This window comes from Pipistrellus hanaki, assembly GCF_964339955.1.
Source record: "Pipistrellus hanaki genome assembly, chromosome: 3".
NCBI classification, from domain to species: domain Eukaryota; kingdom Metazoa; phylum Chordata; class Mammalia; order Chiroptera; family Vespertilionidae; genus Pipistrellus; species Pipistrellus hanaki.
The window spans coordinates 83,054,924-83,081,000 of NC_140505.1; the positions used below are offsets into that span (position 1 = coordinate 83,054,924).

The 26,077-nt window shown below is 39.2% G+C and overlaps 1 protein-coding gene across 1 annotated transcript in view; it reads left to right on the forward strand.

Moving 5' to 3' along the window:
• The window catches only part of SUCLA2 (succinate-CoA ligase ADP-forming subunit beta), a 45,905-nt gene extending 20,168 nt beyond the window's left edge, over positions 1-25,737 (forward strand). Inside the window, exons 5-11 of the mRNA XM_084879427.1 lie at positions 2,409-2,537; positions 3,401-3,539; positions 11,384-11,545; positions 11,641-11,783; positions 19,166-19,286; positions 21,074-21,162; positions 25,597-25,737. Coding sequence (XP_084735553.1) covers positions 2,409-2,537; positions 3,401-3,539; positions 11,384-11,545; positions 11,641-11,783; positions 19,166-19,286; positions 21,074-21,162; positions 25,597-25,671 — 858 coding nt within the window. The 3' untranslated portion in view covers positions 25,672-25,737. The remainder of the gene's footprint in view (positions 1-2,408; positions 2,538-3,400; positions 3,540-11,383; positions 11,546-11,640; positions 11,784-19,165; positions 19,287-21,073; positions 21,163-25,596) is intronic.
• The last annotated feature ends 340 nt before the right edge of the window (positions 25,738-26,077 follow it).

Sequence of the window (26,077 nt, forward strand, 5' to 3'; positions counted from 1 at the left end):
CATCTCTTTTTTCTTTCTGCTCCGGGACAAGGCTCAGAACACGTTTGTCTATTCTGTTGCCATTTTCTCTGCTCATTTGTTGATTTTTTTATGATAGCTATTCTGACAGGTGTTATAAGTTGTAATGTAAATATCTGTGTTTTCTGATGGTCTTAGGTGACCCTGCTAGCGGTTCTAAACCTGTGGGTTGCGGCGTTAGAAAGGTTGAGAACCACTGCTCTAGACTAAAATGTATCAAATGCAGTTTCTGCTCAGAGTTCATTCCTTCTTCCTTTTGAAGTCTCCTATCCAACATCTGCTCTCTGTGTCCATTGTTCAAATGCATGTCCTCCTGTTGCTCTAGCACTTCCTGAGGTCATGCTCTCTTCTCTGCACCAGAGGGCAACCTTTGGAGAATACTCTAATTATTAATTAGAGGCCCAGTACATGAAATTCATGGTGGAGGGGTTCCTCAGCTCGACTTACACCCTCTTCAATCTGGGATCAGGCCTAAACTTGCAGTTGGACGTCCCTCTCACAATCCAGGATCTCTGGTTCCTAACTGCTCACCTGCCTGCCTGCCCTAACCAATCTGCCTGCCTGCCTGATCCCCCTAACTTCCCTCACCAGCTTTGAGGGGCTAAGTGATGATGCAGCTGTGTCTTGCCTACTGTGGCCCACGCGTGTGCTCACGTGCACATGCACGCAAGGCGTTTCTCCGTTGAGTGATGAAAGGGGAAGGACACAGGCCTTTCCTGCCCCCTAGCGCGCCCACTCCCACTCCTTGAGGCTCTCCATCTGTTCCCCTCCTGAATTTGCAGGTGATGGGCATGCTTGCACAGGCACAGTTGGGCCTGGCTTGTCCTGGGCAGGGGGGTCGGCAGCATGCATTCCGCCCAGGATGTGAGCCCCTATCCAGGTGAGACCGGGCAGATGAATGATTGGCCTGCTGGAGAAAGCTGCAGTGGCTTCCCTGTGGTGTGAGGGTCATCTGTGCACTCTCTGTTGTTGTGCCAGGGCCCGCCCTTCATAGTCTTGGGTCCACAACTTATCGATTTGCGTGGCTGACCCTCCTGGATGTCACTACTGATACGCACAACCCCCAGTTGGCATCTGCCGACTCTGCCCCAAGAACCAGCCTTCTGCCATGTGGGTGTTGCTCCTCGGGGTTGGTGGCGTCCCTGGGCAGAGTGCTCTCGGATGGGGCACAGTGTTGCAGGGGTGTTTGTTGGGCACGTGCACCAGGAGAAAAAGAGGACTCCGGTGCTGGGAACAGGGAAGCAGGGAAGTGAGCCTCACGCAAGTCCCTCTGCTGCGCACAGCCTCCTGCTGGTCTGTCAATATGCAAATTGGTCGTTACTCTGACACCGTAACAGACAACTTGCATGTTACCTCTTAATTATATAGACTAGAGGCCTGGTGCATGAAATTCATGTGTGTGTGTGGGGGGGTACCTCAGCCCACCCTGCATCCTCTCCAATCTGGGACTCCTCAAGGGATGTCGACTGCCCTCTCACAATCCAGGACTGCTGGTTCCCAACTGCTCACCTGCCTGCCAACCTGATGATACCCTACCAGCCCGATTGCCCTAACTTCCCTCCTCTGCCAGCTGGATTACCCCTAACTTCCCTCCCCTGCCATCCTAGTTGCCTCTAACTGCCCTCCCTTGCCAGCCTGGTAGCTCCCTGTCCTTGAACTGTTCCTCTCTCTTTTTTTCCCCCTGCTCTCCCCTGCAGGCCTGGTTTCTCCCACCTGCCCTCTGTTGGTGTGGGTCCCCCCCAACTGCCCTCCCCTGCTGGCCATCTTGTGGCGACCATCTTGTGTCCACATTGGGGCAGCCATCTTTGACGACATTGGGGGGCGGCCATATTGTGTGTTGGAGTAACGGTCAATTTGCATATTATTATTTTATTGGCTAGGATTATGCTTTGATTGGTTGGTTTTTCTGCCATTTGGTCTATTTGCATATTACCCTTTTATTATATAGGATGATAGTAGCCTGAGATATTCTTTAAGGTAGGTAGCTTTCTATTTTACTGACTTATAAGCCTGGAACTTATAAAATCTGGAACTTTAGTTTATTAGACTTATTCATTATGATTTTTCAGAAAATGCATAGGTTCTATTTCACATATAAATGTTCATATTAACTTGTTATAAACCTTGTATATATTTTTAATCTTTTTCCCTCATAGAGAATTATTTTTTTTTCTCTTTTTATTTCTTTTCTATAATTTCAGTTGAACATTTATTATTAAGGGGCATTGTGCAGGAGATATTAGGATAAATTCTCACAGAAATTTAAAAATAGGAACGGGGAGTAATAGATGCATAAGCCTCATAGTGTGCACATAGAGGTTTTAAAGTTTTATTGACCGATCCAATAAAAATAAAAATCTTGATGTTTTAGCTATTTCCTCCTCTCCTAGGGTCCTGTATTAATAGGAAGTTCTCAAGGTGGTGTCAACATTGAAGATGTTGCTGCAGAGTCTCCTGAAGCCATAGTTAAAGAACCTATTGATATTGTAGAAGGCATCAAAAAGGAACAAGCTGTCCGGGTATGTTGCATTCCATTTCTAGCTTTTGGTTAAGTCATTATAATACTTGAAGAAAGAGAATCAACTTTGTACAAGAGAAATGATTAACAAAATTTTTTTAAATGTTTTAAGTGTCAAGACATATTAATACCTTGTTTGAAATGGTATTAATTTAAGAAGTATCTACAATATTTTTCTTTATATCCTCTATAAATATTTCAATATGTATCTTCAAAAGATAATTGCCATAACTAGTAGAACTAACAGTAAGTCCTTAATATCATTACTACTTATCCTATCATTCAAATTCCCTAATTATCTCTTTTTTTTCTTTTTCTTTTCCACTTTGAGTGAGGATCCATATAAGGTCCTTCATTGGTATTGGTTAATGTTTTTTCATAGGTTCTCATCTAATTTATAGGTTTCTTTTCCCTCACTCTGCCGTCTTTTTTCTTTAGTTGTGTAAACTAGTGTGGATATCACATCCCTTTGGTGGCCTTAAACTGTTCCTCTCTTTTTTACCCCCCTGAAAATTGTAATGGTGGGGATACTATCTTATATAAACAAAATAGATCAGTGGTTTTACTTTTATGGACACTTTCAAGAATCTGATGAAAGTTATAGACTTTCTCTGTGTACATACATACATGATAATTCTGTTTACAATTTCACTAGTTTTCTGTACTGTTTTTGTGTACTGCTTCCACCTGCCTTATGATTTTGGATAAAAACTTTTTAACCATTTATTAATAGCTGCTACTTCACTGATTAATGTTTGACTTCATATGATTTGTGCTTATTTAAATAAGTTTTTTATCTATAGTAATTTAATATTGATTGGATATATGTGGCATTCCTGTAATAAAGAGACAAATTGCTTTCAGCTTGCACAGAAGATGGGATTTCCATCTAATGTTGTGGATTCTGCAGCAGAAAACATGGTCAAGCTTTACAACCTTTTTCTGAAATATGATGCAACCATGGTAGAAATAAATCCTATGGTAGAGGATTCAGATGGAGCTGGTAAAGTATCTTGTTTTATCAAACATTGATTTCATATTTACCCACCTATTGTGTGCTTTACTAAGGAAGTTGAACTCATAAGGAAGTGAACTCATTCCTGTATAGAGCTTATTTTATAATATTTATTTATTTATCTATCTATTTATGTATTTATTTATTCTCACCTGAGATTATGTTTTCTATTGATTTCTAGAGAGTGGAAGAGAGAGAGGAAGAGAGGGAAAGAGAAAAACATTGATGTGAAAGAGGCAACACCAATTGGTTGCCTCCCACATGAGCTTTTACTGGGGCTAGTGAATCTGCAAACCACCTTTGACTGGGAATCGAACCCATGACCCTTCAATCTGTGGACCGATGCCCTACCACATGTGTCAAACACAAGGCCCGCGGGCCAAATCCAGCCCGCCAGGCCTTGCAATGTGGCCCGCACCGCGCTGTCATCACTGCACTCCACTGTCAGTTTATGACATTGTCAGTTTATGACTGTTCAGTAAACCATTCGGCCCGCAATTTAGGCTGGATTTTAGATTTTGGCCCCTTCTCTGATTGAGTTCGACACCCCTACGCCTAACCAATGAGGCATACAGGCCAGGGCATATATAATAATTTTTTATAATACTTAGGTACACACAGAGGGCTTAAAACTGAATTGTCCAGTTTGGTGGCCACCAGTATATTTGGGAATAAAATTAATTAAAATGATATAAAAATTAAAATATTTCTTGGTCACACTATTCAGATTTCGAGTGATCAGTAGCCACATGGCTACCATAATAGCACACATATAGAACATTTTTATCATTGCACAAAGTTCTTTGGGCAGTGTTGTTTGTTGTATACAGCGTGGTAGTAAAAAAGTAGTAGAAACTCTGGAGGAGTAACCATCTTATTCTTAACAAATTTTAGATTTTGAGACATCATAGATCTTTATTTTTAGCCACTAGAGAAGTAAATTAGCTTTTCACTTTGATGCTTTTACATGTGTTTAAAAGGTAAATCAGATTCTGAATTATGCCTTCCATGTATAGTTGTGTTGTGTTTTGTTTTTTAATTGCCTTTCCATCTTTATTATCAACCACAATAATTTGTTGGTTATATTTGACATCTAATGAAATCATATATACTTGTGTGTGTGTTTTTTAATTATGTTGCTTTATTCTAGTCTCAGTTTTGGTCGATATTTTATATTGAGTGCTTCTGTTGCTATGATTTATTTTATTTTGTTTTAGGTCTCTTTGGACATTTTCAGTTTTAAGCATTTGTAGGTTATCTTTCGTCTTTATACTTCTAATTAGCTATATTCTTTATGACAGAAATCAAGTTTTTTAGTTAGTCATTTATATGGTTGTATAAAGAAGAATGAGTAAATTATCTTATGATAGTAGAGGTGGTTTATAAAACTAAAACTAAGTAAATTTTTAAGGTGAAGGCTGAAGCACATTTTTAAAATGACACATTCAATGAAGGAGAATTGCCTGTATAAAACACCTATTTCTTGAATTATGTTCTTCATTATATTAATTAATGACATTGAAAGCAAGACTCTTGAATTCTTTGTAGTTGTGAAATTCTACAGCTATATTCTATTGCTAAGGGAATGCCTTTGTTCTCTTAATTTAGTAACTTTTTTGTATTCAATTTTCTTTGTGTACATTTTTATATGTTTTTAAGCAGTTTTTACCCCCTAAAGGCCATGAATATGTGTTATAGAAAATTTCCAAAGTGCTAGGAAATACAGGTTAGAAAAAATAACTTATTATCCAGCACCCTTTTAATATTTTACATAGCTGGTTCTGCTCAGTGGATAGAGCTGGTTCTGCTCAGTGGATAGAGCGTCAGCCTGTGGACTGAAGGGTTCTGGGTTTGATTCCAGTCAAGAGCACATGCTCAGGCTATGGGTTCGACCCCCAGTAGGGGGCATACAGGAGGCAACCAATCAATGATTCTCTCATCATTGATGTTTCCATCTCTCTCTTCCTCTGAAATCAATAAAAATATATTAAATATTTTATATAAATTATTATAATCTTTTTTGTAACTGGAATAATAGACTATTCAAATTATATCTTTCCCTTTTAAACTTAAAAGTATTATAATAGGTTTTTTTCATATAAAATATTTTTCAAAGATAGAGTTTTTAAGGACCTTTATTTATATATAAATCTTTAATAGAAATTATTATCTTTCATGTATATACTTAGAATTAGATATTTTGGGTTGAAGAGTAATAATATTTTTAACATCTTTTGATTATTGAATCAGAATAACATTTTGCAATGTATTTTGCCAGATTGTTGTTCTAACATACCATGTTCATTGCATTGCCTGCCTGTGCCAAAAGTGAGTGTTTCATTAGGTTTAATCTCTGTCAAACTGATAATCAGGAAATATTTCATAATATTTTCAGTTTTTTATTACTAATGATATTAAGAATTTTTAATTTTGGCGGGCATGCTTTCCTTGGTAGATGCTAGACTCTTTTTTTTTCCGTTTATTTATATATAAAGCACAAAGTAAGATATAAAATTACAAACAAATAGAAAAAAATACCAACAAAAAAATGGAAACATCGAATTAAAAAATTATAAATTTTACAAACAATTATAAAGATTACAGCCGAAGCTGGTTTGGCTCAGTGGTAGAGCGTCAGTCTGCGGACTGAAAGGTCCAGGTTCGATTCCGGCCAAGGGCATGTACATTGGTTGCAGGCACATCCCTGGTGGGGGGTGTGCAGGAGGCAGCTGAGATGCTAGACTCTTAACTGGCATTTGTTATGAATATTTCCCCAAGTTTTTGTTCAATTTGGTTTGCTTTTTTGGACATACTGAAGCTTTTTGTTTTTCATTTAGTCAGGTCTTGATTTAACTTCCATTGCTTCTATACTGGGAGGTGTTTTTTTTCTTATACTTTTCTCTTAAAATTTTTTTAATACATTTTTATTAATTTCAGAGAGGAGGGAAGAGGGAGAGATAGATAGAAACATCAATAATGAGAATCATTGAGCCGAAACCGGTTTGGCTCAGTGGTAGAGCGTCGGTCTGCGGACTGAAAGGTCCCAGGTTTGATTCCGGTCAAGGGCATGTACCTTGGTTGCGTGCACGTCCCCAGTAGGGGGTGTGCGAGAGGCAGCCGGTCGATGATTCTCTCTCATCGATGTTTCTAACTCTATCCCTCTCTCTTCCTCTCTGTAAAAAATCAATAAAATATATTAAAAAAAAAAAAAAAAAAAAAAAAGAGAGAGAATCATTGATTGGTTACCTCCTGCATGCCCCCCAAAATCTGGGCAAATGTCCTTGACCAGAATGGAACCCAGGACCTTGCTGTCCACAGGCCGATGCTCTATCCACTGTGCCAAGCCGGCTGGGGCTTCTTATACTTTTCAAAGATCAACTTTGAGGGGCTTCCAGTCAAGATGGCAGAATAGAAAAACACTGTGCTCTCACCTCCCAAAACCACATGAAAATTATAACTAAACTATAGAACAACCATCATTGAGAACTGCCTGAAGTCTCGCTGGACAGAAGTCCTATAATTAAGGATATACAAAAGAAGTCGTATCAACTGGTGGGAGGGAAATAAATTTAATGGGCTGGTCCATACTCATTTATGGCAGATTCAGCTTGGAAGGGATATCTCAGTTGTCAAAGTCTCCCCTGAGGCGCAAGGGGTTCCCCTTTTGGGAAGAGAAGTCCCCATAACTTTTGTCGGTGAAAACCAGTGGAGATTGTGGCTCCCGTTGTCCCATGCATTCCTCTTAAGGTAACCATGCTTGGATGCAATCCTTCTGGACTCCAGTGCTAGGGATGCAGCTGGAAAGGCATCAGAGACTTTCAGGAGAAATTGAATTGACTGGTTTCAGGGTGAGGGCTGGAGGAGCAGTTTTCTCCAGATAGAAATGCTATCAGAAGCCATTTTTCCTATTTTGAGCCTCTCACAACCCAACCTGCATGCTCAGGCAGGCACCATATCTGAGTTTCCATCAACCTTGCTAACACAATTACTCCACCCTAGTGATTCTCTGAAGCCCCACCTCACTAGCTTGCTGGCCCACCCAAATCACTTCAAGTACCTTTTTCCTTCAAAGTACCTTGTCTAGTCTCATGTTGTGGACTTTCCTAAAATCTCTCAAAGGTTTACAGATGCCAAACCAGCATCTGACCTCAGTATGCCCCAATACCTCCTGCTAAGCAGCCCCAAGCCCAGCACTAGTGGCAGCCAGCCTCAGTTTGCAACTTAGCCACTCCAGGCACCTCTTAAGTCCAGCACAAGTGGCAACCATCTGCAAATCATTTTGTAGCTCATACCAAATGGCCCAGAGTGGGCACAGGCAGCATTTGATCTTGGCCTGCACCAGAGTCAAGAGGTCCCAGAACTAACATACATGATTGCCAGCTTAAATCTCACCAGAGCATTACCCACTGCCTCCACAAATGACACAACCAAAGGGCAGACTCAGCTGGTACCAAAGCTCCTTAGGGTTAGCCCCTGCAAAACAGCACCTTCATCATAATCTCTGCCAATCCTCACAGCCAGTCAACCAGAGGGTCAAGTCTCTTATTGACATTTGGCATTGACATTTGAACAGCATTCAAGGCTCAACTACAACAGGAAGACACATATGACCCACGCAAGGGACATACCTAGAGCACCTGGTTCAGGTAACCACTGGGCCCAATTGACACCTGCTACGTAAGGCCATTGTACCAAGACTGGAAAACATAGCAGCTCTACCTAATAGAAACAAACACAGGAGGCAGCCAAAATGAGACAGAAACGTCCCAGATGGAAGAACAGGACAAAATTCCAGAAAAATAACTAAACAAAATGGAGACAATCTGCCAGATGCAGAGTTCTAAGCTCTGGTTATAAGGATACTCAATGATCTCAGTGAGAACTTCAGCAAAGATATAGAAAACATAAAAATGGAAATAGGAAAGATGAAAAATAACTAGGCAGAAATGAAGAATACAATAACTAAAATGAAGAATATATTAGAGGGAATCAACTGTAGATTACCTGAAGCTATAGATTGAATGGACAATTTGGTAGCAGAAACACCCAATCAGAATAGCAAAAAGACAAAGAATTTTTAAAAATAGGGCTAGTTTAAGGGACCTCTGGGACAACATCAAGCATAACAACATTCATAGAGGTACAGAAGGAGAAGAGAGAGCACAAAGGATTGAAAGCCTATTTGTAGAAATAATGATGGAAAAATCCCCCTAACCTGGTGAAGTCAGTAGATATCTAAGTCCAGGAAGTACAGAGAGTCCCACACAAAGTAAGTCCAAAGAGGTCCACACCAAGAGTCAACATAATTAAAATGCCAAAGGTTAAAGACAAAGAGCACTCCTAAAAGCAGCAAGAGAAAAGTAGTTATCTATCAGGGAGTTCCCAATATGACAGCTGATTTTAGAAACTAGGCAGGCCAGAACGGATTGGCATGATATATTCAAAATATCTTGTTTTAGGTTGTTCTACCCAGCAAAGCTGCCATCTAGAATCGAAGGACAGATAAAGAGCTTCACAGACAAACAGCTGAAGTTCATTATCCCAAACCAGTAGTACAAGAAATGTTTTAAAGGGATTTCTTTAAGAAAAAGAAGGGAGGGAGATTAAAAATGTGAATATTAAAATGGCAATAACTGCCTATCAGCAAATGGATTAAATATTTCAATAAAAAAAAATAGGGTGGCCAAATGGATAAGAAAATAAGACACTTACGTACTGCCTAAAATACTTTCAATCAAAAGATAATCATAGAATAAATGTGTCAACTGGAGAAACCAAGATGGCAACATAGAGTAGACACCCGAATGCAGCCTACCAGAACAAATTTGAATTTAGAACTGGAAAGCAACGGAAACATTGCCCTGAAGCACCGGACGCTGAGAGGAGGCTCTACCATCTGGGAAGGAGAGAAAAGGCACGCTGAACCTCAGGAACTGTGAACTGTGCGCGCGAAAAGGCAGCTGCAGAGTTCGCTGCCGGCTGGCTTGTGGAGCAGGGAGAGAGCAGGCCGAGTTCGCTGCTGGCTTACTCCTTGCGTGCAGAGAGGGCGGACAGCTAATGCGCGGCTAGCTTTCTTGTTCAGGAGGAAAACAGAACCACCCTATTGCTCTGATAGACGGCCCCAGACAGGGAGAGGCCAGACTGTCAGGCAGTGGGCAGAGATCTCTTGGAGGCGTGTGAAGCTAGTGGCCATTACTGCGGGACTCAGAAACCAGACCCTCATAGGGAGGGGCTGACCAAAACTTGTCTGAACCACCCCGAGACTCCGCCCCATCCAAACGGAGCACAGAAGCCCTTCCAGTGGCTGGCTTTCTCGCTCACCGTGAATACGACTCTCCTAGGGAGGGACAGACAGGAATCCAAAGCTTGTCTGCGCCTATACCAAAGAGGTGCGCGGGCCTGCAACCAATCTTGCCGGATTCACCAAAGCTTGGCTGTGCCACCCGAGACTCCGTCCCATCCAAGCGGAATACAGAAACCCTCCTAGCTGAGATTCTTCAGATCCTCATAGCCAACTGGCTTGGAGATCAACGCTTCCCAGTGATACCAACAACAAGCAAGGCTTAACAACAAGGCTGCACACAGCCCACAAAGGGCTACACCAAGACTGTCCACTTCAGGTATTCAGCATCTCCAAGGAGGAGGCCTGTTATTCTGTGTTTTGTTTTTTAATACTCATCAGAGGATATTCCTTCACTGCTTTTTAGAGAGAGTGGGCTGGAGGGAGAAGGAAAGGGAGAGGCAAAGAACCTGCTCGAGGCAAAGAACCTGCTCGAGGCAAGGGCAGGCCCTCACTGGCAGTCCCGCCTCTGCATGTGAGCTGCAGAGTAAACAACCTTTCTGACCTTCATTGGCTAAGCTGCCCAGTTTTTTCAGCTTCTGTTGTGCAGGAACTGCGAACTGCAAGGAGGGTGTTATAATTAGTTGGATTGGAGCAAAGAATGGGGTAGAATACTGAAAGATGAAGTTTGAGAGGTGACCTTCATATGAGTCGTTTTGTAGAGCACTAGAGGTTTAAAGCCTTATTAGAGTGGATTAAAGAAAGGAAGGCAGAAGAAAAATTTGATATAATGAATTTAATCACAGGGTTGGGAGATAATAAAATCTTGAACTTTGTGGGGCACGTATGGTCACAGTTGCTGCTGCTTTTCTTCTTGTTCTTCTTCCTTTGTTCTTTCCCCTTTATTCCTCCCAACCTATTAAAAATGTAAAACCCATTATTAGTTCACAGGACATAAAAAAAATAGGCAGAGGCTGAATCCGGCCCTTGGCCAGTTTCCTGATTCCTAGTTTAAACAGACAACTCTCTTCATGAATTTTGCAGTATAGAAAAAGAAGAATAAGGGGAATATAATGGTTAAAATACTTTTTATTAAGTTGGAGGAAAGAACAGCATTTTTTTATTTTGCAAGTCAGTTTGATTTAGCCAATAGAAAAGGGGAGGATTTATAATGTAGGAAAAACAGAGTTACTGGAACAATGTGATTGAGTGGGTGAGAGGGAATGGAATTGAGGGCCCAAGTGAAAGGTTTAGCTATGAACATCAATAATTTTAAAAATATTTAAATGTTTTTCAGCGATCCCTCTCCCCCCTTCATTATCTGTTGCCTAGGAGAGATTTAGAATTAGTAACAGGTAGCACTTCAGTTTCAATTCCCAAATTCTCTTTTTCAAGAAACAGTTTGAATTAATTGTGAGCATAAATTGAAATGCTTTCAATAAAGTAACAAAATGTCTTTTTCCCCTAAAATGAAGAATGTTTGATTATTAGTTTGCTATATCTATTTTGAAATTAAGATCATTTTCTTTTTTCTTTTTTTTCTTCTTCAAAGTGCTGTGTATGGATGCGAAGATCAATTTTGATTCTAATTCAGCTTATCGCCAGAAGAAAATCTTTGATCTCCAGGACTGGACTCAGGAAGATGAAAGGGACAAAGATGCAGCTAAGGCAGATATCAACTACATTGGCCTAGATGGGAATATAGGCTGTCTAGGTACTATGTGTTTTTATGTTAGAGTTGGATTGGCTAAGCTTACTTTATTTTCTTTGTGTTTGTTACTTATACAAATCATTTTCCTCCCTTGATAGTAAACGGTGCTGGTTTGGCTATGGCCACAATGGATATAATAAAACTTCATGGAGGGACTCCAGCCAACTTTCTAGATGTTGGTGGTGGTGCCACAGTCCATCAAGTAACAGAAGCATTTAAGCTTATCACTTCAGATAAAAAGGTAAGGGCAGGGCTTATGTTTTAGAATTTGAATGGTGAGAAGTAACTTGATTAATTAGCAGATGTTATTGTTACACTACGTGAGCATTAAAATTTTAAAGTCTTCCATTGTATGAAAACAATGCAATAACAATTAACTACAAAAAGATAGTTTCCCATTATGATTTAGAAAACAAGATGAAATGCTAGATTATGTTAGATAATATTTTAAATGGTAGTGATCTGATATAGGAGCACATGACTATGGAAAATATTATGAAGATGTTAGTTGACCACAGAAGCCCAAAAATCTGGTAAGTCTGTAAAGTTAAAAAGATGAAAATAAAAAATATTTTTTAATTTTATCCAGAGATAACTTTTGTTGCTATTGATTTGATCTGTTTTCTTTAAGACTTTTTATTTTATTTTTTAAATATATTTTATTGATTTTTTACAGAGAGGAAGAAAGAGGGATAGAGAGTTAGAAACATCGATGAGAAAGAATCATCGATCAGCTGCCTCTTGCACACCCCCTACTGGGGATATGCCCGCAACCAAGGTACATGCCCTTGACCGGAATCGAACCCGGGACTCTTCAGTCCCCAAGCCGACGCTCTATCCATTGAGCCAAACCGGTTTCGGCTCTTTAAGACTTTTTAATGATTTCACATGCACACACTCACACATACTGCTTGTTAAGATACTAAAGGCCTTATGAAAATTTGTGCAAGAGTAGGCCTTTTTCCCCTAGTTGCCAGTAGACTTCCCTCTGGCACCCAGGACCTGAGCTGGCTTCCCTCTGGCCCTGGCTTTGTCAGGAAGGAGGTCTGGAATGATGTTGGTCTAATTAGCATATTACCTTTTTATTAATATAGATAACTTACATAGTTCAGCCATTCATGTATATGTCTTTTAATGTACATATTTTGAGTCTTTTATTTTTGCTGACATTATGAGTACTTTTTTGCATTTACTAATGTACTCTTCTAAAACAGCTTTACTTTTAATGTTTGCATATCTGTCATATGCAGATATGCCATAATGTAGACTTGTGAATTATTGTCAGTATACAAGGGATGTGAAGCATCATTATCCAAAAGACATACAGATTATCAGTCACCAGATATTTTTTAAGCAGTATATCTACTATGTGACCAATGTGGGTTTTAAGGCTTATGGAAAAATAAGATAGTGGCCTCCCTGGAACTAATCTTACTGAATTAAGACTGAGGATTCCTCATTAATAGGGATCATATCTTACTTATTGTTGCCTCTGGCAATGGTTGGCACAATGCACAGTACATGGATAGGTCATTAATAAATACTTATTATTTTTTAAAAATATATTTTATTGATTTTGTACAGAGAAGAAGGGAGAGAGATAGAGAGTTAGAAACATCTATGGGAGAGAGTCATCGATCAGCTGCAGCTGCCTTTTGCACATCCCCTACTGGGGATATGCCCGCAACCAAGGTACATGCCCTTGACCGGAATCGAACCCGGGACCCTTCAGTCCCCAAGCCGACGCTCTATCCATTGAGCCAAACCCATTTCGGCAATAAATACTTATTATTGATGATGTTGACAGAGTACATTTTTGTTGTGTTAGACTCTAGAATTGTTTGAAAAATTATTTTACTGTTCTTTCACTTTGAGCTTATAGACTTATTTGCCATCTTCAATTTTATAAAAAGAATTAAACTAAAATGAGACACAAACTGCTTTTCCTTGTTGAATAACATTTTTTAAAAAGAAAAACAAATTTTATTGGAACTATATTTATATAGCTTTTTTTGGCATAAACTCTAAAAGTGGAGTAATTAACTGCTGAGTCTTTTTGAAGGTGAACTGGAATTTTTGTTATATTTTTAAGCATGGCTTTTAGGGCCTAGTATAAGAATGGATAGATGCATATGAAGAATTCCAATGTTAGGGACTGACATTAAGAGCATTGGAGTTGGAAACAGGCCCGTAGTCCAGGGAGACAATGTGGATAGCATTGAAGTAGCTGTATACATATTATATCTCTATGGACACTGTGCTTGGATTTGGGAATGCATGGTCCATACCCTCAAGGCATTTATAGTCTGACTGATACTGAATGTGTTCTGTGGGAGAATACAAGTCAGTAACTGGGAGAATCACAATGGTGTTCACTGAATGGATGATACCTTGAGCTATCTCTAGAATTGAATAAGTTATTTAAAGGCATGAAGTTTAGAGACAACCACTATGTTCATGGAATAAGAATAACATTATAAGAATAACATTTTGGGGGGCGAATGATGAGATAATGTTGAGTCCATATTGTGAAAACCCCTGTACCTATAGTTAAGGAGTTTGGAATTGAACCCCTCTACTCTACTGTGTGTGTGTGTGTGTGTGTGTGTTCCTTATCTTTTTATTTTCTAAAAAGGATAACTTTGCTAGTAGATTGTGAAATGTAGAGTACAGAGGCACTGGTAGGATAGATCAATTTGGTTGTTTTCCTCATTGATAAAAAAGACAAAGAGGTTCTGGCAAAGGTAGTGTCAATAAGAATAAAGCAAAGATATTTAGAGGCATTTCTGAGATATAATCATTAAATTTATTCCACTTCTTTTTTGGGTAGCTGGGGGATGGCATGGAGAGAGCTTAGTTAGATTAACCAACCAGGGATTGGACTTTTGGCTGGAGAGAATCACCGGGTGGTGATGATGCCCTTTGTGCCATTAGTGGCAAAATGGGGAAATATGTATTTCTGACTGTGTTAATTTTGCACTGTGGGGATTATATCTAGTTGATGGTTATAAAGATATATTTCCTCTAATTGTTAGATATATATTTGAGAGTCCTTAGTATATTGAAAAAAGTTGAAGTGTTAGGAGTTGGTGAGATGACTCAAATGAGGAAACCAAGAATGGAACCTAGCTCTTTACCTATCTCTTTCCTCTGTGTTGAAGGATTGAATAAAGCAGGAGATAAAATCTATATATATAAAACCCTAATATGCAAATAAACCGAACGGTAGAACAACTGGTCGCTATGATGTGTGCTGACCACTGGGGGTGCATGTGGAACATGGCAGGTGCTGGCCGCAGCAGGATGGTGGAGCAGGTCAGCGGGGGCACTAGACCAAGGCAGGGTGCTGGTCGCTGTCATCGGGGAGAGCCTCTGGTGGTCACTGAAAATTCTTTGTTCCCATGTACTGCGGTCCCACCCAGCTCTCGCACCTGCTGCTGGCACCAGCCCCCATTGTTTGTCGACCTCAGCGGGTGCGAGTGGCAGCTGCCAGCCCCGATCATCCCTGAGGGTTTCTCTACCCACCCCTGCTCCCGAGGGGCAATTGGGGCAGCAGTTGCCACTCGCATTCGCTGTCGGCACTGGCCCCACTCACACCTGCTGCTGATGCTGGCCCCAATAGCTCTGCACCGTCAGCGGGTGCGAGTGGGGCTGGCGCTGTCAGCACATGGGAATGGGGACAACGGGAGCGGGGCTGCCAGCAGAGAGGGGACCTGGGGCCACAGCAGCAGGAGCTGGGCGAGGGTGTGGAGGATGGGCCGAAACCTGCCCCTGTGTCGGCCGCAACCTCGTGGCCCACAGTTCCTTTCAAGGTGCATGAATTCATGCACTGGGCCCCTAGTAGAATAATAAGAGGGAGAGAACAAACTGACAGAGATAGTTGCCGAACAGGTGAGAGTGGTGACATTAAAGGCCTGGATGAAGAATTTTGAGAATTAAGTGGATGGGCAACAGTGACAGATGTTGTAGGGACAATCAAGTACAGTAAGTACTAAACAAAATTATTAGAAACCTTAGTAAAAATAGTATAGGAGAGGGGACCAGCTTCCGTCAGGCTGTAATAGACTGAGTTGAGATACTTTTTCAGGGCCTTTTTTATGAAGGCACCGAAGGACGTAGTGCTAGCGGTTGAATAGAAGTAGGGTTGAAGAGAACTGTGTGGTATATGTTTGCTTGCTGGGGAGACTAAGAAGATGAGCTGGCCGAAGCCGGTTTGGCTCAGTGGTAGAGTGTCGGTCTGCGGACTGAAAGGTCCTGCATCCCGTTCTCAGGAAAGTTGACAGTGATCTTTGGCTTACTGGCATCCTGTTCTCAAGAAAACTGACAATAATTTGTCCTGTAAGGCTGTTTTGTTAGTTGCAGCTGGGATTTATGGCCAAGTCAACTAAGAGGAAGCATGCTCAAAAATCCCCACTCTCTAACTTAAGGGGTGTGTTAATTAAATGTTTGACCAAATATAGCAGTCTAATTTTTAAGTTAATATTAGGTCTAGTAATAATTAATGTCGTTTTCTAATACTTTTTAAAATCGAATTTATTTAAACAATACAACAAAATTTAATCAACAGTATAGTTGCCGTTGTTTTCTACTACTTGTGCCCAACGCTCAGGAAGCATTTTAATCCCTCTGTTGTAAAATTCTTGTGATTTTGATGCAAAAAATTCTGTCAATGCATTTTTGAGGCATTCTTCATTATTAAATTTTTTTCCAAGAAGAAAGTTTTGCAAAGAACGAAACAAATGGTAATCGGAAGGGGCAATATCAGGAGAATATGCAGGTTGAGGGAGAACTTCCCATTCCAACTGGCGCAGTTTTTCAGCAGTGATTCTTGCTGTATGCGGTCATGCGTTATCGTGGTGAAGAATTACGCCCTTCCGATTAATCAGCGCGGGTTCTTTTTCTCTTAAAGCTTGGGCTAACCTTTCCAATTGGGCACTATACACTGCACTTGTAATGGTTTGGTTAGATGGTAAAAGTTCATAATGAAGAATTCCTTTAAAATTCCACCAAACACACAACATACTTTTTTCGCATGCAAGTCAGGTTTTGGCGTGGGCTGCGGAGCCTCATTTTTGTCCAACCATTGAGGCTGCCTTTTCAAATTAACATACAGCACCCATTCTTCATCTCCGGTAACAATTTGCTCTAAAAACGGCAAACGGTTTTGACGAGAGAGGAGCGAACTGCAAATTGTGACTCTTTGATTTCGGTTGTTGTCGGTCAACTCATGAGGAACCCATTTTCCAAACTTCTGGACTTTGCCAAGTGCACGCAATTGATTGGAAATTGTTTTTTGTGAACAATTTAAAGTTGTCGCAAGCTCTTGTTGGGTAATTTGAGGATTTTGCACCAAAAGAGCTTGAAGAGCTTCTTGATCAAAATTGGACACACGGCCTCGACCACTCTTGTCATCTAACGAAAAATTTCCCTCGCGAAATTTCTCAAACCAACGCTGGCATTTTCTGGCGCTAACTGCATCTTGACCAAGAGCACTACAGATGTTTTTTTGCAGCCTCACTTGCTTTTCTTCCTAATTGGAACTCGTAAAGCATGCAGTGCCGAATATGCTCTTCATCCGCCATCTTCTTAGCCCTAGTTTTGCAACAAAAACCAAACCAAACACAAACTTTTTCAAGCAAAACTTCTTAATTGCACTTCACATGTTCTGTAGATACCACGTGTTTGAAGGTTATGTCAATACAAGTCAACGCCAAGCAAGATTTTAAACGAATGTTTAAAAACGACATTAATTATTACTAGACCCGATAATTTAGTATGGCCGAAACCAGTTTGGCTCAGTGGATAGAGCGTCGGCCTGCGGACTGAAGGGTTTCGGGTTCGATTCCAGTCAAGGGCATGTACCTCAAATGATGTTATAAATATCCAAATGGCTCTTGGCAGAAAAAAAGTTCCCCACCCCTGGTATAGTGAAGAAAGTCATGTTCGTATAGAGCTGATATATCCAGTGGTTAAAAAGGAGTTGAGGGATCAGAGACTTTTAAAAGGAAAAGATTGGGTTTGATAGAGTTAATGATAAAAGGAATTAGTAGTGAAAGAGGAGGCTGAACAGAAAGTGGGATTTACACATTCAATATTGTAGAGATTCTCTTTCTGGTCAAGGGTTTGTCCTTGGTAATAATTAGTTGAAATGGACTGGAGGTAATAGTAACTTTAAGGCTAGGGAGTTAGATAATGCCCTATGGTGCATATTGTAGCTATCTAGAATGAGGTGGGAGGAAGCGAGCTAAGAAAGTGCCAGAGTCCACTATAAATTCTAGTCCATTATAATTTCTAGAAATAATAGTGGTAAATATGAGGAATAGTAGCATAGCTCAGTGTGTCTCAACCTTTTCCATGTCATGGCATTCAGAGAGCGTATTTCAATGGGGCCTAAAGGTAGATAGAGAAGGTTGCTTGTGGTCAGAGGCCACTAGCCCAGAGATGACAGCTATCCTAGAACCTTCCAGCTTCCTAAGGATTGAGGGGAACAATATCTTGGTGTCTATAAGTTATTATATTGCACTGGCTGAGAAACTCTGGTATAGGTGAATGAACTTCATCAGAGTAAAGTTCATTAAGAAATGAAAAGTAGCCCGGCCATTGGGGCTCAGTGGTTGAGCATAATCCTATGAACCAGGAGGTCACGGTAAAATTCCCCACCTGGTTACGGGCTGGATCTCCAGTGTCAGGTGTGCAGGAGGCAGCCAATCAATCATTCTCATCATTGATGTTTCTCCCTCCTTCCCCCCCTTTCCCTCTCCCTCTCTCTCTTTTTTTCTCTCCCTCTCTCCCTTTAGTCTTCCCTCCCTCCCTCTGAAATCAATACAAATATTTTTTTAAATGAGAAGTGAAAAAAAAATTGTAAATGATAGAAAAACAGTGATTCAGATTATCAGTGTGACCCAAACAGACCATGAGGTTTGGATGTGATGCATAGCTAGTAGTGGGCATACAGAAATTCAGTGATTTTTGAGGGCCTGGTTTGTGTGAAGAGTTTGTTGAACTGGTGGGGCTAAGTGAAGAAGAGATGATAGTCAATGAACATAAATTGGAGCTCTTGTATGTGACATTGTCTTACAACATGATCTGGGATATCATGTTGGTGAATGGCTGTGTTTAATAGGAAGCAAGTAAAGTAATCAGGTCTTATTCATATGAGACCGAAGAGAAGAGAATATGAGCCAGGTGTTGGAATTACTCGAAGAGGGGAAGTAAGTTCTGGTGTGTGGTGGACTGCACAGACTTCAGTGATGGCTGTTTTGAGTGAAAATGGTTCCATGGAATTAAATTTCATCATAAGGTATAAATACAAATATTTTCTTGGGAAGGAAGGACACATACTCATTTCTTTAAAAAAATTTTTTTTAAAATATATTTTATTGATTTTTTACAGAGAGGAAGGGAGAGAGATAGAGATCTAGAAATGTCGATGAGAGAGAAACATCGACCAGCTGCCTCTTGCACACCCCCTACCGGGGATGTGCCTGCAACCAATGTACATGCCCTTGACCGGAATCGAACCTGGGACCTTTCAGTCCGCAGACGGACGCTCTACCACTGAGCCAAACCGGCTTCGGCTCATTTCTTTAAAATTTTAATCGACAAAAAACATTCTGTTCACAGGTACTGGCTATTCTCGTCAACATTTTTGGAGGAATCATGAGGTGTGATGTTATTGCACAGGGTATAGTCATGGCCGTAAAGGATTTGGAAATTAAAATACCTATTGTGGTACGGTTACAAGGTGAGTGTAACAGATATCTTGCAATTGTTTTATGAACCCTAATTGCTTATAAGTCCATGATTCTGCTGTAGGCGGTGGGAATGGCACCAGGTGACAGATCAGTCAGGTCGGACCAGACCTGAGTGCAGCAACCTCCATACTTGAGTTCTAGCCGTGGAAGAATTCAGAACCAAGGCTCAAGCTATAAGAGAGCATTTATTTTTAAAATTGCAGAGACAGAAGTAATATTTGTTGAGGAAATGAGTTATAGAGGAAAATAAAGGGCGGGCCATTGGAGCTTGGAAGTGGGGAAGCAAATGGGAAGGTGCTTGGGTGAGGGAGAGGGAAAGGTGCAGGCATGCTCCTGGGAGGGAGAGCGCTCTGGGTCCTTGTCTTAAGGGTTTTAAGGGTGGCGATTTTAGGGGAGGTCCCAGGGGAGGATCTCAATGAATATGTAGCACTTTTCCGGTGTGTTCTTTCAGAGTTGGAGTTCCACTATTGATTGGTTGGTGCCGGGGCAGGGGTTTTTATCCAGTGGATCTGGTCCTGAGATCAGCTTGTCTGGTTTTGCTGCTTTTCTGGGCTATCAGCTGAAATACTACTGAGGTCTGGGTATTATCTGGGGAGGAAAGGTCAGTGTGCAAACTGCTAAGGGAGAAAGGTCCTCTGCGGGTGAGGCCCCACCCTACAATTGTCCTTTGCACCTGGGGCTTTCCTTCCTGGTGACCTTCTGTATCCAGCCCATCTTCCTTGCTCTGCTCATGTCTAACTGCCTACCACAATTCCAAGGAGTTTAGTTATTTTAAATTAGTTTTCAAATAGCTGTATCTTTTAAATTTGAAAGTGTTAATATAAGAAACATTCAAACCTGTGAAGAATTTTTGTGAATTTATTTGAGCCAAACCGTCAACCGATGCTGGGAAGCAGAATCTCAATGGATTGAGTTAATGCTCAGGAGAATAGCAGTTTTGTGCCTTATTTTATACATTACAATAAAGGAGGTGTTTGGTGTAAGTGGGTTATTGTGAAATCCATTGCTGATAGATTAGGGAGGCAGGAGAAAGCAAAGCAGAAAAACCTCTAGGATTGGATAAAGAGTGAAATGATAAGCACACACTTCTTTTACTTAGATGAGTGCAGGATAGTTAACAGTCAGAATTAACATGGCAATGATAACTGTGATAATGAAAGTATTTGTGGTCTCAACTCTGTACTTAGAGGGCTCTGAAAAAGGAAAATTACTTTGTTTTTGCAAGGGCATAGTATCCTAGAGGCCAAAAGACAAATCAGGCTTAGTTAATGTGAAGATTAACTTTCGTTAAGGAAAAATATTGCCTTAGAACATGACTGCACACCATACACACTGCTCTTAGTTTTTAAAAGTTTTAATTTTAGACCATGATTTGTAGTTATTAATACTTTCTGTCTCTGAGTTTGCAAGGCCATCATGCAGGCCTCCACTGAGCTAGAATCACGTTAGCATGTGGCTCCTTTTTGTCCACAAAAGTATTATGTAATAGGAAATTTTTTTTAAATGGTATTAAAAACTTTCTAACATTCGGGCAATTGCTCATAGTTTTGATTCATATGATCTGATACATTATTTGTTGTGCTTTGTTGTGAATTCTGAATTGCCATTGATAAGGTATGGCATGGTACTTCATGAGGTAACTAGGTTTTTACATACTGTATTTTCTTGGTTTAGAGCATGTATTATACTAAATAATGAACTATTCTTATGAAATTACTTGTGTATGATTTTGTGTCAATATTTAAAACTTCTTTATATTTGCATATCTCATTTTCAGGTACACGAGTGGATGATGCTAAGGCACTGATAACTGACAGTGGACTTAAAATCCTTGCTTGTGATGACTTGGATGAAGCTGCTAAAATGGTAAACAGGCTATGTTAATCTGAGAGCAAATTTGCAAAGTGTATAAATGATGTATAAATGTTCCTGATCGGGATTATTGGCTGGTTCCTGAGTTCTCATTGACAAAGAAAAGATTTTAAGGTCAACAATGATGAGAGTAAAGCAAAGTGGGGCTTATAGGAGATACACTCCAAGCAAGGATAATGGCCCCAAACTCCTGGGTTTTAATGAGGGATTTTCTGGGTGGAAACTCATTTACATTCAGGGATGATTGACAGAAACGGGTTATATAACTATATTTCTTCTGCACATGCCCTTACCCATAATGCATACAGAAAAACCCCAGGGGGCTGTCAAAAACCACAATGCAAATTTTATTACAATTAGTCCAGGGCCCTAGTATGGTCACATTGGCATTGAAGGCATGTCATTTTCCTCTGAGCTTGTGCCAAGAACCGGCTGGGTCTGAACCTGCCTGGCGGACTGCTGGCTGGTTTGCCCGAAGAGAGGAGGTCTGAAGGCAGTGCTGGCCCATCCCTGTTCAGGACCCAGGGCAGGCCTCGCCCCAGCTGCTCATGTCTAACATCCTATCTAATGTAAACATTTAGATTCTAAAACAAACCATCTAATATCACTAAAAATGTGTTTCAGATAAATAATAGTATTTGCTTTCTATCATTTAGTAATAGAAAATAAAGTATTATCTCTTAGACCCAAACTCCTATCCCAATATTGTAAATTGAGATTGTGTATTTTAAAAAAAAAATACTTATTTAGATGTGGTTTTCATTTATTTAGATGTGATTATACCTATCACCCATCTTGTCATCAATCTTATTTCATTTGCCTACTTCCTTCCTTGCCCATGATTATTTTGAAGCAAACCCCAGACATTATATCATTTCACGCATATATGATGACATGCGTGAAATGATATAATGTCTGGGGTTTGCTTCAAAAAAATATATATATATATATGCCTAAGCGACTGAATGACTGGTCGACTGGTTGCTATGATGCGCATTGACCACCAGGGGACAGATGCTCAAAGCACAGGATCAGGCTCCCTCCTATCTGGATTGGGCCTGCGAGAATCAGAAATCGAGCCAAAACTGGCTATCTGACATCCCTGATTGCGAGAAGGTGCAGGCCAGGCAGAGAGACCCCAGGAACCATGCACTGGGCCTCTAGTGTATCTATAAAAGATAAAAGTAGTGATAATGTAGTGATATTGATAATGATAAAAAGAAAGTATTTCAGGTGGGATAGTGATGTTTCTATTTTATAAAAAAGAGTCTAGTCAGTGTTGACATTTTTGGGATTCTCTGAAATATATTTTGTCTAGGTTCTTCATTAGTATTAGGATCACAGTAATTCTATGTATTACAGTTGATTAATATGTTACTAAATTTCTGTTAACCTACAGGTTCACCTTTGTTTATTTTCCTGGAATTTATTTTTGAAAAGACAAGTTGATGGTCTTACAGTGTTTCCTGTAGTCAGAATATTAATTATTCTAATCCCTGGGGTGTCCTCTATACCTGTATTTCCTGTAAACTGGTAGTTTTGGTCTGTAGGCTTGATCATATATGTATCTGATTTGGGGGAGCAAGAATATTTTATAGTTGCTGTTGTGTAATTCTATAAGGAAGTATATAGTTAATGTCAGATTATTTCTCTTTTTGTGATACTGCCAGTCATTGACAGTCATAGCTTAAGTATAAAATTTCATAAATACAAAGTGGTGATAATCTAATTCTGTCATTTATTAGATGAAATACTTAAAAAAAGTAAAATCCTTTATATCAACTACTTATTATTATGAAGTAAATTTTGCATAGGGAAAGCAGGACAGTGACTTGATTGTTTTGTTTTTATTGATGAGTTTTCAAAATAATGGGTTTGTTCCCATTAATGTCCTACAAAAATGACAAAGGCTTTTTATTTCTCTTTTTGTTTGTTCTTAGGTTTGTGTTGTTTGTGTATGCACATATGCACATATTATTTTGCACTCGGTGGATTTAAACTTATTTGATGTGGTTTAATCCATTTCAGTAATTGTTACTGAAGCTCTATGATGCCATCTTTAGTCAGTGGGAACCTCTTCAGGTTGACTCCTGAGTCTTTCTCACATGTCCTGTGATATGCTTTCTGGTTTGATAAGATGTCCTAGGCTTACATTTTTTTCCTTAAGATCTGAAATCAGCAAAATGGTTTTTAGAGACCACAAGGATACTCAGGGTTGTTCGTTGTTTCCAGGCTTTTAAAATGGTAAATCTAGGAAAATATGTATTTTTTAAAGAGATAAGTATATGAGTATATACTGATATTTCCAGAGCAAATCCAGTAGTATAGGTCTTTTCTTCTCTCTCCCATGTCATATTGACATACATATAAATATTTATTTACTTTATCCCTCAAAACAGATAAAATAATTGTATAGTAATAATACCAACAATATGATTACTGAACGCATTTTAAGATTGATATGTGCAGTTCTATCTGTCCTTTGAAGTATTTTTCATAACTTATTAGATTTTAAAATTCACATAAAATAGTTCTGTTTTATCCCAGCGTGGTATATAATTATAATATCATTTAATTTTTTTCAGAAATTGCTCTTTAGCCAAAACCTGTTTGGCTCAGTGGATGGAGCGTTGGCCTGCGGACTGAAGGGTCCCAGGTTCGATTCCGGTCAAGGGCATGTGTCTTGGTTGCGGGCACATCCTTGATGGGGGGTGTGCAGGAGGCAGCTGATCGATCTCATCGTAGTTTCTAACTTTCTGTCCCTCTCCCTTCCTCTCTGTGGGAAATCAATAAAATATTTTTTTTAAAAGAAATTGCTCTTTAAAAAATACCAATTTTTATTTTATATTATATAAATATTTACATGGTCCCAAAATCATAACTATAAAGCCAAGTGTATTCAGAGAATCTAACTTTTATACCTATATGTTTCTTCCTTCCCCATAGGTAACCATCTTTAAAAAAAAAGAATTTTGGTTCATTCTTCAAGAAAATTGTATGTGTATGTGTATAATACATATGTATGTGTTGTATGCACACACATATATTTGTCCACTTTCCCTTATTATATGACTATCACATATATTTTGCCTCATTTTATTTAACATTATATCTTAGTGCACAGTCCATAGTAGACACAGAGATGTTCCTAAATGAGAACTATTTGTTCTTTCCCACCTATGTTTAAGGACAATTCATGGAAGAGCTGTATGGTTTAATCAGTAATAGGCTTTTGAGATTTGCTAAGTTAATATAATATCATTTTGTAAGAATAATAAAAGTCTTATGTTTTTCTTTGGGACATACTCTAGGAAATTACCCATTAGTAAATGTAATTCAACTGCAGTTTAGAGACAGAGGGTCTTATACTCAATCCTAAGTTTAAATTAAGATTTTTGAGCAAGGGAATGGTAGGGAGAAAGCCTATTTTGACTTTGAGATGTCGTTTAAACTATTGAAGGGAAAAGTGAAGGATAGTAGGAGTCTGGAGGGCAATAATTAGGTGTGATATGAGGTGAAGGTTATGGATAGGTTATAACTTGTCTTTGAAAATATGCTTGTTTTCAGTGAGAGCCTGAATTAAGAAAAGCTTTGTGGACATGGAAAGAAAGGAGAAGACTCAGATAGACCATGAAAGATAAAAGTGAACAGTTGGCTTAAGTTGTGACTGCTATCTTTTTCTACTGACTAAGAGATTATGGAAGTCATGACAATTATAATAATAATGTAATGATATTAGCAGCTGTTACCATTTATCAAGTATTTACTGTGCTTGCAATGCTAAGTTTCTTTTCTTCAAGTATTATATTATTTAATATGTTTGGTGATATAATCTCAATTTTATATATGAGGGAACAGAGGCTAGATAAATAAACCTATTCAGGATCATAAGTATTAGAGAAAGGATTTGAAACCAAGTGGCTAACTAAACCTTATCCACTCTACAGGAGAGGAGAGAAGCTGAATTCGTTGTTTGGTTTTAAACATTAATTGTATAATATTTTGTATGGTACCAACAAAAAATCTAACTTCTAGAACCAAACTCCTATCCAATATTGTTAAGATTGTATACTTAAAAAAAAAAAAAAAAAGGCAAACTTATTTATATGTGGTTTGCACTGTGTAGTACTTAAAGATACTAATTTTGTATTTAAGAAAGATAAAATTAGGCAATAAAAAGCAGATGTATGTACATTTTTTTAGTACTTTATAATTTTATAGATATTATTGAAAGCATTGAAGTGTGGGTTATAAGAAGGTTAGATTTGAATGGCAAATGCTTATAAGAATGTGAAGTGATTGATGTCAGAATAGCTCACATTTCAAATGAAAAAGATTGAATGTGCGTCAATTGACCAGCAGTTCTTATTTTTATGTTCTAGTGAAAATAGAGACAAAGATGGTTTTTCATTTTGTTTTTTCTTTCAGGTTGTAAAGCTCTCTGAAATAGTGAACTTAGCCAAACAAGCCCAGGTGGATGTGAAATTCCAGTTGCCGATCTGATCTGAGAATCCAGTGGATGGCTGAAGGTTTAATGTGCTATAATCATTAAAAATACTGTGTTCTGTGTTGTTATTGTTCCTTTTCTCATTCATGTGTGAAGATTATAATTGCCATCTAGGCATAAAAACTTTTAAAGCATTTGGTCCGCATTTAATTCTATTGAGAGTGGGCTGTTTGTATAGAGAATGTGTAATGCAGTTATCTTTCTTTTGTTGCAGCCTCCTTTTTCATTTCTACAGAATGCCATTTGCAGTATGCCAGTTTATTTTTGTTGGATATAACATTCTTCATTAATATGAGTCCTATGAATAAAATAAATCTAAAGATAAAGGTTTATTCTTTAGTATTAAAAATATATCTAATAACTAGCCTTATTAGTAGAGCAATGTAATAAAATAATGTTTTA